Source organism: Giraffa tippelskirchi, chromosome 1, assembly GCF_054371585.1.
Source record: "Giraffa tippelskirchi isolate mGirTip1 chromosome 1, T2T-mGirTip1v1.2.pri, whole genome shotgun sequence".
In the NCBI taxonomy this organism is placed as follows: Eukaryota; Metazoa; Chordata; class Mammalia; order Artiodactyla; family Giraffidae; genus Giraffa; species Giraffa tippelskirchi.
The window spans coordinates 224,899,507-224,915,086 of NC_137275.1; the positions used below are offsets into that span (position 1 = coordinate 224,899,507).

The following is a 15,580-nucleotide window of genomic DNA, read 5'->3' on the forward strand; positions in this document are numbered from 1 at the left end:
GGATGAGGCACAAGCTGGAATCAAGACTGCTGGGAGAAATATCAATAACCTCAGATATGCAGATGACACCACCATTATGGCAGAAAGCGAAGAAGAACTAAAGAGCCTCTTGATGCAAGCGAAAGAGGAGAGTGAAAAAGTTGGCTTAGAGCTCAACATTCAGAAAACTAAGATTATGGCATCCGGTCTGATCACTTCATGGGAAGTAGATGGGGCAACAGTGGAAACAGTGACAGACTTTACTTTTTGGGCTCCAAAATCACTGCAGATGGTGACTGCAGCCATAAAATGAAAAGACGCTTGCTCCTTGGAAGAAAAGCTATGACCAACCTATCCAGCATATTAAAAAGCAGAGACAGTACTTTGCCGCCAAAGGTCAATCTAGTCAAGGTTATGGTTTTTCCAGTAGTCATGTATGGATGTGAGAGTTGGACCATAAAGAAAGCTGAGCGCAGAAGAATTGATGCTTTTGAACTGCGGTGTTGGAGCACTCTTGAGAGTCCCTTGGACTGCAAGGAGATCCAACCGGTTAATCCTAAAGGAAATCAGTCCTGAATATTCATCGGAAGGACTGATGTTGAAGCTGAAACTCCAATACTTTGGCCACCTGATGCGAAGAACTGACTCACTGGAAAAGACCCTGATGCTGGGAAAGATTGAAGGCAGGAGGAGAAGGGAAGAACAGAGGATGAGATGGTTGGATGGCATCACTGACTCGATGGACAAGAGTTTGAGAAAGTTCTAGGATTTGGTGATGGACAGGGAGGCCTGGCATGCTGTAGTCCATGGGGTTGCAAAGAGTAGGACACGACCTACCGACTGAACTGAACTGAGCTGAGCTTAAGGGAAAAGCATACCCTTGAGCAAGAAGGGTTGTTTTTTTGTGTAATCATTAGTGCTGGGCTTAAAGAGAGTTAGTCTTAAACACTGCTGTCATAACCACTCAGAGTTTAAGAAAAAATGTCTCATGTGATTAAGACAAAGCAACGCAGAAAGAAACATTTGTCCCTTTCTCCTTCTCAGGGAACCTGGACTTCTTATCAACCTACTGAAGAACTCTCAGAACTCTGTGCTTCCACTGCAAGGAGCCCGGGTTGGAAAACTTAGGGTCCTGCATGCTGTGCCCATGCAGCCAAAATAAAGACAAACAAAACACAGAGATCAGGCTTGAAACTCCCCTGAGCAGACAAAAGCACTCTGGTCCTACAAACAAAGCAAGAGACCCAGATTGACCTGGATCATTTCTTTTCTTTTTTAAAGTCTATTGAATTTGTTAAAATACTGCTTCTGTTTTGTTTTTGTTTTTGTTTTTCAGCAGCAAGGTATGTGGGATCTTAACTCCCCCAAGCAGGGATCAAACCCGCATCCCCTGCATTGGAAGGCAAGGTCTTAACCACCGGACCACCAAGGAAGTCCTGACTTGGGTCCTGTCTTGCTCTCATGCCTGCGCTCAGTCGCTCAACTCTTTGCAACATCACACACTGTAGCCCGCCAGGCTCCTCTGTCCATGGGACTCTCCAGGTGAGAATACTGGAGTGGGTAGCCACTTCCTCCTCCTGAGGATCTTCCCCACCCAGGGACTGAACTCGCTTCTCCTGTGTCTTCTGCATTGGCACGCATATTCTTTACCACTAAGCCACCTGGAAAGTGCCATTTCTTGCTTAGGCCTCTGCAATCATGGGCAAAACTGAAATGGTTTCCCCGAAACTGGTTATGATGTAACTACTGACCAATTCCCTGTTTTTTAAGAAAATTGTGGTGTTGTAAGCAATCACTGTGAAGAGTCAGCGTCACGACCTCCCGGCTACATCCACACATGCCAGCCTCCTTCCATGTTTAGGGTGGAGTCCTCCAGTTTGCAGACTCTCTGTCTGATTGAGTGCACAGGAAACTTATTGATCACCACTCTTGGCACCACATTGGCTTTACTTCTGTTATGTCTGAACTTTGGAAAGTGTTTACAAAGAGTGTGCATTTGAAATTAGCCAATGCCTCTCCCTGATAGCTCAGCTGGTAAAGAATTTGCCTTCAATGCAGGTGACCCCAGTTCGATCCCTGGGTTGGGAAGATCCTTTGAAGAAGGGATAGGCTACCCACTCCAGTATTCTGGCCTGGAGAATTCCATGAACTGTATAGTCCATGGGGTTGCAAAGAGTTGGACACGACTGAGCGACTTTCACTTTCTTTCTCCAGAGCACGAATAAGTTTTGTCTCCAGGAGACAATTTCTCCCTGACAAACTTCACTACTTCTCAGAAGGGAGATGACATCAGCAGAGTTTCCTTCAAGTTTCCTCCAAGGGGTTCCTTGGAACCCCCTTCTCGAATCCCTTTACTCACCTTGTGTGACTTGGAGCACATTCAGGGAAAGGCTTTTTTGGAGCGGGTGTTTTGGGAACAGTCAGCTGGTAAAGCTGAAGATGGTGGGGGGGGGAGGAAGATGGCAGAAGTGATGCACTGGAATACGCATCCAGTTTTATCTTCATGCCAGCGCACAGAGGTTGGGCTAATTCACCGACACGCTGTAAAGACGCCTGCACCCCCCAGGACAGGGCGCCTGCAACCGTGTGACTGTCTTTGACCCCATTTCAGAGATGTATTAAGACCATGAGAAGCATTTTCCTTTTAATTAGTTTGAATAAAATTTTGCTGACTGGGGCCTCTAGGTGACTGGTTCCAAATATGACTTCTTTGTGAAGAAATCCAGGCTCATCCACAGACGGCTTGCTTCTCAACTCAAAATCCCGTTACTTTTTGTAAAAATTAGCATCAGAAATGTTCAGATATACACCACAGAGAAGTGTTTCACGAAGCTTCAATTCTCAGTCACCCAGCTCCATTCTATTCATGTTCTCGTCCTGTGATGGGCTGTATTAGTGAACTTGCCACGTCTTTTTACTTGCGGGGTGTGAAACCAGTGGGCCCCACTGGTTTCCTTCTGTGGCTCCTACTGTTAGCTCCACCTTTATTGACGTTTGGACCCTTGTGTTTCACAGCAAACTCCCGTTTCTAGCTCTTTTCGTTAAAATGCTCCTGAAGCTGTGCTTTTTGCACAGGTGCTCCTCTGCGGCTTCTCCCCTCCGTTATTTGTGGCATCCGCGCTCCCTGAGCGTTTTCTGTGTATTCCAGAAGACCCTGCAGCTCCTTCCATTAAAAAGGCGTACCCTGAAGTTCGGCCCTGACAGGAGAGGAGTCTAGACACAGGCCCGCGGGGGACCGGGTGTGCCTGGCTGGGGCTGGCCCAGCGCGGGCCAGGAGGGCGCGGCGCCCTCGAAGTCGCGGGAGGGCGGAGCCGAGAGCCGCTGTGCCGTCTGTCGCATTCTTTTATTCGAAGCTCTCCACAGGAGGAGAGCTTGGCTGTCCCTGTGTGCCGTCAGCCTCTCCTCCCCTCCCGGGCTGCCGTCCCCCCTGACCACCCTGACGGGCTGTGACGACGCTGCCGGGCGGCGGCCTCCCCGACGGCCGCGACCGGCCCGGGGCTCCCGCGGAGACACGCTGTGGGCGCGTGGACGCGCCGGCCACCTGGAAACTTCTGTGAGGCGGGATGTCCGCACAGCACGCCGGAAGCGCTTTCCGCGGAATCACACGCCAGCCTCGTTTCAGGGCTCCTGCTGCTGTTTCCGGTCAGGCCCGGAAGCTCGCCGGCGGGCGAGAAGCGAGTCGACGCCCCCGGGCGAGTTGAGCTGTGAGGGACGAGAGTCCAGGGCCGCTTGGGGCGAAGGGAACTCCTGGCGCCTCAGGCACGTGAGACCGGAACCCCCCCCACTTCCACCCCGGCTGCGTCTGCCACCTGCGCCCTAACCAGGAGAGCTAAGAGCTGGGTTTTTTTGTTTAAGATCGAAGGAAAGTTGGTTTAGGATGCCGTGTTCATCTCAGGTGTACAGCGTAGTGGCTCAGTATTTTTGCACATTATACCCCATTGTCAGTCATTACCAGACGGTGAGGATCAGTCCCCACGCCGAGTGCTTGTCTACTTTACGCGGAGCGTCTGTGTCTGTTCCCGAGAGCTGCATTCTTCAAGGGCACGGGCCCCCGGGAGAACAGTTTGGTGAGGAGGCCAGGCCAGCATCTGCCGCCCCTGCCGCCCCGCGGGCTGAGCACTGCCCCGGGGGTCACCCTGTTGGTGCCCTGGGGGGTGTCACCCTGTTGGTGCCCTGGGGGTCAGGCTGTTGGTGCCCTGGGGGGCCACCTGTTGGTGCCCTGGGGGTCAGTCACCCTGTTGGTGCCCTGGGGGTGTCACCCTGTTGGTGCCCTGGGGGGTAGGTCACCCTGTTGGTGCCCTGGGGGGTCAGTCACCCTGTTGGTGCCCTGGGGGGTAGGTCACCGTGTTGGTGCCCTGGGGGGGTCAGTCACCCTGTTGGTGCCCTGGGGGGTGTCACCCTGTTGGTGCCCTGGGGGACGGGGTCATGCTGTTTTTGCCTCAGTGCGGGTTGGGCTGCAGCTCGAAACTACCAGCAGTGCTCGTGTTCTTCACAAGACAAAGCGAAACAGCCCAGTTTCTCTTTAAGAAGGGCCCAAAGAAGCGATCACATTTTTAATTTTATTTATCTTGACCCCTGAGGACCAATGTTTTTAATAGCCTCTGGGACAAAGCAGGAAGTAACAGAAAGCCTCTCACATACTGTTCAACAAAGTGCCCTGGTCGTTTTGAGGCAGAAGCTCTTGTATGACTGAGTTACAAATCCATCTCACCACCAGGTAACCGTGGTTATTCCAACCAGGGTGTTTGGCAGACATTCCCCAAAATAGGGTGAGCCTGTCTCTCTAGAAAACAGCTGACGGGGCTCCCCGGGGGTTCAGGGGTTAAGACTCCAAGCTTCCACGGCAGGGGGTGAGGGTTCAGTCCCTCATCAGGAACTAAGAGCTCACATGTCTTGAGGTATGGCCAAAAAAATCAGCAAGTAAACAACTGACAATATTTGTGGCCAATTCAAGCTTTCAAAAGAAAATTCAAACATTGTGAAACTTGTTTCTGCCCCATAGCCTTTACAACTTTCCTACTCCTGGATTTTTCTGGTAAGCCTAGTGGTATTGTAGACCAGCCTGTGTCAATATTTGGAAGAGATACAAAACTTTGTGGAACAGTATTCTCAAAAGGACTAGTGCATGCTGTTACACAATCATGTACAAATAACTATTCACAGTTCAAGACACATGGCACAATTTGAAATCATTGCTCTGGTTGTCAGATTCCACATTGCAATTAACTTTTAGGAAACCACCAGCTATCAAATTTTGGTGTGGTATCAACATCTACAAATTTGGTATAGTATGAATATCTACAGCTATCCAGAAAGCTATTAAAATACTCCTCCCTTTTCCAACTACATACCTGTGTGAGGCTGGATATTCTTCATATAATTCAACCAAAATAATGTATATCAAGAGACTGCTTGCAGAAGCAGATATGAGAGTCCCTGTTCCTTCTAAGCCAGACAAGAATTGTAGAAATGTAAAAAAAAGGCTACTCTTTTAATTTAGTTGTAAAATATGACTTCTTCACTAAAATGTTATTTGTTAAGACATAATGTGATCACTGTTATGTTTCAGTTCAGTTCAGTCGCTCAGTCGTGTCCGACTCTTTGCGACCCCATGAATTGCAGCACGCCAGGCCTCTCTGTCCATCACCAACTCCCGGAGTCTACCCAAACCTATGTCCATCGAATCGGTGATGCCATCCAACCATCTCATCCTCTGTCGTCCCCTTCTCCTCCCGCCCCCAATCCTACCCAGCATTAGGGTCTTTTCCAATGAGTCAACCCTTCGCATGAGGTGGCCAAAGTATTGGAGTTTCAGCTTCAACATCAGACCTTCCAACGAACACCCAGGATTGATCTCTTTTAGGATGGGTTGATTGGATCTCCTTGCAGTCCAAGGGACTCTCAAGAGTCTTCTCCAACACCACAGTTCAAAAGCATCCATTCTGCGGCACTCAGCTTTCTTCACCGTCCAACTCTCACATCCATACATGACCACTGGAAAAACCATAGCCTTGACTAGACGGACTTTTGTTGGCAAAGTCATGTCTCTGCTTTTAAATATGCTATCTAGGTTGGCCATAACCTTCCTTCCAAGGAATAAGCGTCTTTTAATTTCATGGCTGCAATCACCATCAGCAGTGATTCTGGAGCCCAAAAAAATAAAGTCTGACACTGTTTCCACTGTTTCCCCATCTATTTCCCATGAAGTGATGGGACCAGATGCCATGATCTTAGTTTTCTGAACGTTGAGCTTTAAGCCAACTTTTTCACTCTCCTCTGTCACCTTCATCAAGAGGCTCTTTAGTTCTTCTTCACTCTGTGCCATAAGGGTGGTGTCATCCGCATATCTGAGGTTATTGATATTTCTCCGGGCAATCTTGATTCTAGCTTGTGTTTCTTCCAGCCCAGCGTTTCTCATGATGTACTCTGCATATAAGTTAAATAAGCAGGGTGACAATATACAGCCTTGACATACTCCTTTTCCTATTTGGAACCAGTCTGTTGTTCCATGACCAGTTCTAACTGTTGCTTCCTGACCTGCATACAGGTTTCTCAAGAGACAGGTCAGATGGTCTGGTATTCCCATCTCTTTCAGAATTTTCCACACTTTACTGTGATCCACACAGTCAAAGGCTTTGGCATAGTCAATAAAGCAGAAATAGATGTTTTTCTGGAACTCTCTTGCTTTTTCGATGATCCAGCAGATATTGGCAATTTGATCTCTGGTTAGATGAATTAATACATAAAAACCTATTTTTTTCTCCTTTCAGATGAATGTTACTAGATAGAATCCACATAAGCAAAGCCCCCCGGGGGTTCTGTGCGTTCGTGGGTGAAGGAGGGGATAACAGCCACAAGAGAAGGTCATAAGCAGAGCCATTTTAGCTCCTGGGTGAGAGGGTCTGGGAGACGGAGACCGCTGATCTCTGTCTCATTAGCTCATCCCCACTGGCCCGCTCCAGGCCTTCAGGAATGGGCACCAGTATGGGCTTTCCAGATGGCGCGGTGGTAAAGAATCTGCCTGCCAGTGCAGGAGATGCAAGAAACTCGGGTTCGATTCCTGGGTTGGGAAGATCCTCTGGAAAAGGACATGGCAACCTGCTCCAGTTTCTTGCCTGGGAAATCCCATGGACAGAGGAGCCTGGAGGGCTTCAGTCCACGGGGTCGCAGAGTCAGACACCACTGAGTGTTCACACGTGTCCCAGTGCTGGCAGGTACCTGTCCCGGGAGTTAGGCTAAGGGACTTCAACCTGCTCTTTGATCTCCATTCTTCAAAACAACTAGTAGTGAACTTTACAGCCTAATTCTCCCATTCTAGACAGCCTCTGATTCCTGGAACTCAGAAAATATCCTCAGTGACCCAGCCTGGTTTAGTTTTCATTCTCATTAAAAGAGATCATGAATGAAAGAGCTTAGCTCATAATAAGCAGTCAAGAAATACTATTCATTACTAGTAATAAACAATAATGATAATTATTATACTATTGTTCTTGGAGTTGAACACTCCAACATGATTTTTCTTTTTAATCTTTGTATTTAATAGGCTTAAACTCCAGGAAAAGAAAGTTTCTGCATCGTCACAATGACCAAACTTACATCGACCCCAAATAGCTGTTGCCCCCATTGTTCTATTACCTGCAAAGTTGAAAATGAGGTCCCCTCTTTCCACGACCCTGGGTTACTGCAGCCATGGAGACGCTGAGCTGGGGACCAGCCCTGCCGAACCCCGCGTCTGGCCTGGGGGACCGTGAGCAGCTGGGGCCCTTCCTGGCTGTGCCCACCAAGTGCGGGTAAGAGGAGCCGTCCGGAGCGGACGCTAGGAGACCGTCCTCCGTGGGGCTCTGGCGTTTCTGCACACCCTCAGCTGAGGCCCTGATTGGCCCTTTTTCCAGATTCTCCTTCAGGGATGCTTGTACAGTGAATGCCTGGAAGACAGGGAACTGGGTTCCTGGAGCAAGGGCAGGTATGTTTGGTGCCCAGAGCAGCCACGATTCTGGCTCCCTGTGGACGTGCAGCACAGTGAGCCCTTGGCGCCATCTGACCCCCCTCACGTCTACCCCACCCCCTTAGGGCCCGGTGCGTGGGAGCTCTGACAGCTGATGTAGGGACCCTGGGCCAGGCCTGCCTGCCAACCTGCTCTGGGCTGCGATCCCAGACCCTCCACACCTCTTCCCACAGGCAAGGAGAATCAAGTACTTGACAGTGAAGTCAAATTATAATATTATCTGATTTCTAAATGTTTTTGGCTGTGCCACGTGGCTTAGGGGAGTTTTAGTTCCCTGACCAGGGACTTAACCCAGGCCCTGGCCAGTGAAAGCATGGAGTCCTTACCACTGGACTTCCAGGGAAGCCCCTGTAATATATTAATGTGGTACATCTGGGTGGACGGGCCCCAGTCCTGCAGCAAATCCAGCCTGATGCCTGTTTCTGGATATTCCACAAGCTTAGAGTGGTGTTACATCTTAAAGTGCTTGTTATTAAAGGGCCCGTTGACCATCCCGGGTGTTTCCTCCTGGCCCACACAGCCCTTCACAGCGGAGGCCCCCGGCCCTGGTAGAGGCGCCTGCCCATCTCCTGCGCGTTTCACAGCTCGGGTCCGGGTTCTCTGCGGCTCTGCCGTATCCACGTGCTTTGCGAGTGGACCTGGGTTGGGAGTGCTCTCAAAGTCGGAATGGGTGAAGTCTATGCAGGCAGATCTGTCCTCCAAAATCCAAACACATTCTCTCCAGCTTGCCTACATCAGTGTAAACAAAGAACAGAGAGGCCTTCGGAGCCCCCAGCTCAGCGAGGACCTAGTCCTCAGCTGCTGCGGTCGCTGGTGAGAGGAATTCCAGGTGAAACCAGGACGGAGCCCCTGTGCTCTGGTCAGCAGGCCCCCTGGGTAGTCAGGTGTCTGTTTCAGGGAGGACGTTAGTTCTTGAGTCCCCCTTTCACAGTAAAGAACTAAAATCACCACTTGGGGGGTCTGCTCTGGGACCAGCAGGGCTGTGTCCCCGAGTGGCGTGCTTGCCCGCGTGTGTCCCCAGCCGCGTCCGTGTGGACGGGCCTCTCCCTCTGCCCCTCAGAGCAGCTGCCCCAGAGCCATCCCCCACCTACAGTCCCCAGGAGGACTCCAGAGAGCACCCAGGTCACAGCTCTCGGGGGGGTGTGCTTGCCTTTCACTGGACAAGAGGGTGATAAAGTCTGATCACAAAGCGTATTCTTGGGCTGCCGCTGGCTCTTCTCCTGGACGGAGTGTCTCAAGTTCGAAAGCCTCCCCTTCAGAGGAGGGATCCCACGGGCCAGCAGTGCTCACGTGAAAGTAGGGAGGGCTGTGCTTTCCTGGTTCTGCCTCGTGAACTGGTTCAGGCAGCAGTGGCAGATCCCTGAGGTTTCTTCAGGGACTCCCAATCATCGTGTGTTTCCAGAGTGTGCTTTTTGTGACATAAAACAGCTCTCTCCCTTCTCCCGAGTACGAAGGGGGAAAATGCATCTGCTTAAGACCCAGGCCCACCAGCAGCGGTACACGACTGCTGCTGCTGCCGCCTCCGGGGGCCGGAATAGGGGGTTTGTAGGCCCTCTGCAATTCCCAGATGCGGTGATCCTTGGCTGGAGGAGACCAGCACCCTTACTTCCCATGCTGTATTTCAGCAGTTCTGTCTACTGGCTTTGGGCTGGGCTCCCTGAGCTCAATCCCTGCCCCTCCTGCCCCCCTGCCACTTCCTGGCATGGTGATCTTGAGCAGGTGAGCTGAGTCGTCTCCTGTCTGTCTGAAGTGTGGGTGGTAAGTAGCGCCTTCCCTGTAGTGTGCAGTAAGGGGGGAGGGGACCAGACCTCACATCTATAGTTGCTGTATTACCGGGCACAGGGGCTGTCCTCTTTCCAGGGGACAGAAGAGGCATTAGGCCAGGCCAGCAGATGGCCAGAGTGACACCTGGAGGACTACTTCGAGTGTTTCTCATCACACTTCTTCCATTTTCGTTCAACAAACTTAAAAAATTGTCTATGATAACCAGACACTGGACCTTGGAAGACTAAGCAGACAGACTCTCTGATTAGTAGAGTCAAGCCACAAGCTGCTGTTGTTGCTCGGTCACTAAGCGGTGTCCAACACTTTGTCACCCCAGGGACTGCAGCAGGCTCCTCTATCCTCCAGTGTCTCCTGGAGTTTGCTCGAACTCATGTCCATTGAGTTGATGATGCCGTCCAGTCACCTCATCCTCTGCTGCCCCCTTCTCCTTTTGCCTCTCAGCAATGCAAATGCATCCATTCATGCAAGTATCATAAACACAGGACTGACGGCCCTCGGGGGAGGCAGACGTCAAACAAGCACCATGAGCACGTCTGACCAGGAAACCACACCCCCCCACCAGCTGTGTAGGGGTGTCCCGGAAGACCTCTCTAAGGAAGGGAGGTTGGAATTCCCTGATGGTCCAGTGGTTAGAATTCTGAGTTCTCACTGCCAAGAACTAAAATCCCCCAAGCCTCACAGTATGGCCAAAACAATTTAAAATAAATACATAATTTTATAAAGGGATATTTATGCTGAAAATGGAAGGACACAGGAAAAAAAGTGCTTGGAGAAAGGGAGAGTAAGGAAGGAAGTTGGGTCAACTGCATGTCAAAGGCCTGGCGGTCAGGAGGAGCAGGAGATGCAGGTGGAGACCAGGTATGTGGAGCACAGAGAACGGGAGGGAAGGGTGGTCAGGAGCCAGCCACATGGGGCTGTGGAGCCAGGACAGAGTTAGGAAGGAGGGTGAAAGGCAGCAAGTGACATGGTCTGGCCTATGTTTTTAAATATACGCCAAGCATAGGTTGGACTGGGCTTCCCTGGTGGCTCAGCTGGTAAAGAATCTGCCTGCAATGCAGGAGGACTGGGTTTGATCCCTGGGTTGGGAAGATTCCCTGGAGAAGGGAATAGGTCCTCACTCCAGTATTCTGGCCTGGGTCACAAAGAGTCGGACACGACTGAGTGACTTTCACTTTCATTTTCACAGGATGAACTACTGTGGGGCAAAGAAGGGAGAAGGCAGTCAATTTTTTTAGGCCAGAAGACATGCAGAAGGAGCTGAGGTGACTGCTCTTAGAGCCGTCCAATGTAAATCCCATAGGTTTTCCAGTTACTCAATTCCCTGTTACAGACCCTGGGGTGAACAGCTGACATAACCTGACCTCCTGATTGAGTACTTTGAAGAGATAAACCTATTTGTTGCAGGAAGGGGACCCCTTGCAGGACCTGAAAGTGGACTCTTGTCTAACACTCAGGAATGAATTGTCCGAGGAGACACATGTGCTGACAAAACAAGAGACTTTATGGGGAAAGGGCGCCCGAGCGGAGAGCAGCAGGTAAGGGGACCCAGGAGGACCGCTCTGCCACAGGGCTCGCAGTCTCCGGTGTAATGGCGATGGGATTAGTTTCCGGGTTGTCTTTAGCCAATCATTCTGACTCAGAGTCCTTTCTGGTGGTGCACGCCTTGTTCGATCAAGATGCAGGCCAGCGAGAAGGATTCTGAGAGGTGGTTGGACACGTGATGTTTCCTTTTGACCTTTCGCAGTTTCCGTCTTCCTTAGCAGGACCTCCTGTCGTAAAACAACTCTTGAAAATGCTTACTACGGTGCCTGGCCAGGGTGGGCGGTTTCAGTCAGTGTGCTTCCCCTAAGAGGCTGATTGAAAAGCTGTATTTTCCCCCCTTATCAGCTACATGGATTAGAAATTCAAGGATTGAAAAAGGAAGCTTGTTTTTATTCAGGGACATAATAGTGCACAGGGAAAGGAGATGGGACCAAAATGGGGAAAAGGAAGCAATTAACAATGACAGATAGTGTTGCAGGCTGTCGATCACGGGTGACACTGTAAATATCGGGGGAGGGTATCGGATGGAGAGCAGTGACGCCGGGGGTCTGTGGGGTGACTCGATGGCTCCAAGACACAGCCAGGCCCATCTCAGCTGCCTGAGCTCAACAAACTCACTCTCTTTTTGGCATTTGCTTTCTTTGTTGTAAGTTGTTTAATCTCCATATAAAGTGTTTTTACAAGACTGTGTCTGGAGGTTTGAGACTGCGGCACGCACCTGGCCAGGCCTCTGTGGTGTCTGAGGACCTTGACCTTGACCCGATCTCCCCGCCCCACGATCTGAACGCGCCCCAGCATGCAGCCCCTCCCCCGGGGACTGAGGTTCCTTCGGGGCCCACCGGGCACAGCCCCCGACCCGCCTCCAGCCCGTGGGGTGATGGTGGGAGGCTGGGTACCAAGCGCCCTTGGGGACTGTAGGGTAAGGGAGTTAGAGAAGGTGAGGTTCAGAGAAAGAAGGAGACTGGCACTTTACGGGAACGATCACTTTTAATGAGGCGAGAAGGGGCCGCAGTCAGATCAGTGGGCTGCTGCGCCAAGTCAGGAAGAGAGCAGGTATATACAGAAAACAGGTACATGCGGAGATGCATCGTTTTGAGGGGGTCTGTTTTTCCTCCAGATTATTTTTGATTAGTTAGCTTTGAACAACTGGGGCAAGGAATTCCTGAGACCTGCCGGAGCCTGGGATCGGCTGGGAGCTGAACGTAATCAATCTTAATGTCCATTCCTTTCTTTGGGGGAGAAAGTTCTTTATTCGGTATAGAATGGTGGGGAGGACCTGGAGGGGAGTTGCAACTCCAGGCTATTTTGAGCCGTGTAGCTTTCCTTCATTCCAGACCCTAAGGAATATATAACAAGAGAAAGAGAGATGGGCGTTGTCAATGGTCAGGGCTTCTTCATGCTGGTAAATGAGGGTGGGGGGTTTGTGGTCTGGGAGGAAGGACGTCTAAGGCCCGTAGTGTTGATTTTCTATTCTAGCTGCCAGGGTCTCGAGCAGAACAGTCTTGACTTGATCTCGAGAAATGGCTGGGATTTGGTCCAGGAGGAATCCCTGGAAAAGATTACACAAACCAGGTCCAAATGTGAGTAGGAGGATAATAAGTATGATGGTCCGAGAAGGGGCAAAACCCAAGGTGTCCGGTTCCAGTCCGTCAACCATGACTGCCAAGAGTTGCTTCATCTCTGGCAGATTCGAGAGGCTCGATCTGTAAGGTTTTTTGCAGCTTCCTGGACAAGACCCAGCTGGTTGGCAGAGAAGCAGCAGGATTCGTCCAGAAAAAGGCACAAACCTCCCTTCTCTGCAGTAAGTAGATCTAATCCCCTTCTATTTTGTAACACTACGGCCGCCAAGGAGTCGTGTTGATTTTGGAGAGTTATTGGACCTTGGGCTATTTCTTGGAGGCTGTCTGATAGGTCTTTAGATAGTGCCTGGTGGCTCTGGATGGAGGTGGTTAGGCCAGCAGTTCCTGTTCCAATTCCAGCCGCTATCCCTAGTCCCACTAAGAGGGAAATAAGATGAATGGTTCGTTTTATTCGCTTGTGGGTGAGAGGAATAGACGGGTTGATCCTTGGGGGCTATAAAAATGTTTGGACTGGAGTATACCAGGGTGCAGGTTCCGGTCCAATTAGTAGGTAAACAGAGGTATGTAGACACCCCACACGAGAAAAACAGGCCAGTGGTGAAGAGGAGTCGGGGTGGGGGGGGTTGATTGTTCATTCAAGAATGGTCAGGGACCCTGCTAAGGTGGCCCCAGTGATGGGAGAAGTGGAGGAGTATGCTGAGGGAACCGTCCTGTAAAGGTAAGAGAGTGTCCTGTAGGACCAGAAGCATTATATATAGCCTTTCCAGTGGCAAAGAGTAAAGTGGAGGTATGGGTACACATGGGTTTAGGGATTATGCCCACGGGTTGGTCACATGAACTGTTTCGGGAGTTTCTAGATATGCAAAAAGGAGCTGGTTGTAATAGTGTTACTCTCTGGGCGATAGGGCCTCCTATTGGAGGTTTTCCATTGTAGGACGGAAGGTCAGTGAACAAAGATTCTAAGAGTTTGTCCGAATTCCAGATTTGATCACTAGTATGAAGATATTTAAGATATGAGACAAATAAAGGCTCTCCATGGTATGAGTGGTGTGGGGATATGTTACCAGTGGTCCAGTCTAGAATGGATGTGGGGTGGGCTGAATCTCCCAGAGGAGTTATGGATAGACATACCCAGCAGTCTTTAGCCAGTTGTGGGTTAGAAGCATTGAGAAGGGTATGGGTTAAATTAAGGGTCTGGAATAGATAGCTGAGGTTAGGGTTTTGAAAGAGTTCTTGGGTCAGAGGAGAGAAAGAAGATAGGAAGAAGATGTTAACCAACATTTGGGGAAGTGACTATAAGATAGACTCTTATGGAAAAGAAATGCAAAAAAGCAAAATGGCTGTCTGAGGAGGCCTTACAGATAGCTGGGAAGAGAAGAGAAGCGAAAAGCAAAGGAGAAAAGGAAAGATATTCCCATCTCAATGCAGAGTTCCAAAGAATAGCAAGGAGAGATAAAAAAAGGCTTCCTCAGCGATCAATGCAAAGAAATAGAGGAAAACAACAGATTGGGAAAGACTAGAGATCTCTTCAAGAAAATTAGAGATACCAAAGGAACATTTCATGCCAAGATAGGCTCGATAAAGGACAGAAATGGTATGGACCTTACAGAAGCAGAAGATATTAAGAAGAGGTGGCAAGAATACACAGAAGAACTGTACAAAAAAGATCTTCACGACCCAGATAATCACGATGGTGTGATCACTCACCTAGAGCCAGACATCCTGGAATGTGAAGTCAAGTGGGCCTTAGAAAGCATCACTACGAACAAAGCTAGTGGAGGTGATGGAATTCCAGTTGAACTATTTCAAATCCTCAAAGGTGATGCTGTGAAAGTGCTGCCCTCAATATGCCAGCAAATCTGGAAAACTCAGCAGTGGCCACAGGACTGGAAAAGGTCAGTTTTCATTCCAATCCCAAAGAAAGGCAATGCCAAAGAATGCTCAAACTACCGCACAATTGCACTCATCTCACATGCTAGTAAAGTAATGCTCAAAATTCTCCAAGCCAGGCTTCAGCAATACGTGAACCGTGAACTTCCAGATGTTCAAGCTGGTTTTAGAAAAGTCAGAGGAACGAGAGATCAAATTGCCAACATCCGATGAATCATCGAGAAAGCAAGAGAGTTCCAGAAAAACATCTATTTCTGCTTTATTGAGTATGCCAAAGCCTTTGACTGTGTGGATCACAATAAACTGTGGAAAATTCTGAAAGAGATGGGAATACCAGACCATCTGACCTGTCTCTTGAGAAACCTGTATGCAGGTCAGGAAGCAACAGTTAGAACTGGACATGGAACAACAGACTGGTTCCAAATAGGAAAAGGAGTACGTCAAGGCTGTATATTGTCACCCTACTTATTTAACTTATATGCAGAGTACATCATGAGAAACGCTGGACTGGAGGAAGCCCAAGCTAGAATCAAGATTGGCGGGAGAAATATCAATAACCACAGATATGCAGATGACACCACCCTTATGGCAGAAAGTGAAGAAGAACTAAAGAGACTCTTGATGAAAGTGAAAGAGGAGAGTGCAAAAGTTGGCTTAAAGCTCAACGTTCAGAAAACTAAGATCATGGCATCTGGTCCCATCACTTCATGGGAAATAGATGGGGAAACAGTGGAAACAGTGTCAGACTTTATTTTTTGGGGCTCAAAAATCACTGCAGATGGTGATTGCAGCCATGAAA

General features: G+C 49.7%; 1 protein-coding gene across 10 annotated transcripts in view; it reads left to right on the plus strand.

Annotated features, from left to right (window-relative positions):
- The first annotated feature begins 3,417 nt into the window (after window positions 1–3,417).
- The window catches only part of ADI1 (acireductone dioxygenase 1), a 30,656-nt gene continuing 18,493 nt past the window's right edge, over window positions 3,418–15,580 (plus strand). Inside the window, exons 1-9 of one of the 10 annotated variants that reach the window (XM_081529385.1) lie at window positions 3,434–3,738; window positions 3,935–4,046; window positions 4,578–4,696; window positions 7,523–7,769; window positions 7,872–7,942; window positions 10,956–11,031; window positions 11,224–11,304; window positions 12,788–12,891; window positions 13,033–13,112. In XM_081529385.1, coding sequence (XP_081385511.1) covers window positions 11,015–11,031; window positions 11,224–11,304; window positions 12,788–12,891; window positions 13,033–13,112 — 282 coding nt within the window. In that variant the 5' untranslated portion in view covers window positions 3,434–3,738; window positions 3,935–4,046; window positions 4,578–4,696; ... (1 more) ...; window positions 7,872–7,942; window positions 10,956–11,014. Of the gene's footprint in view, window positions 3,739–3,934; window positions 4,047–4,577; window positions 4,697–7,522; window positions 7,770–7,871; window positions 7,943–8,049; window positions 8,158–9,612; window positions 9,743–10,492; window positions 10,628–10,955; window positions 11,032–11,173; window positions 11,305–12,787; window positions 12,892–13,032; window positions 13,113–15,580 lie in introns of those variants that run through there. The other 9 variants (XM_081529427.1, XM_081529390.1, XM_081529440.1 and 6 more) reach the window with 9 other exon arrangements.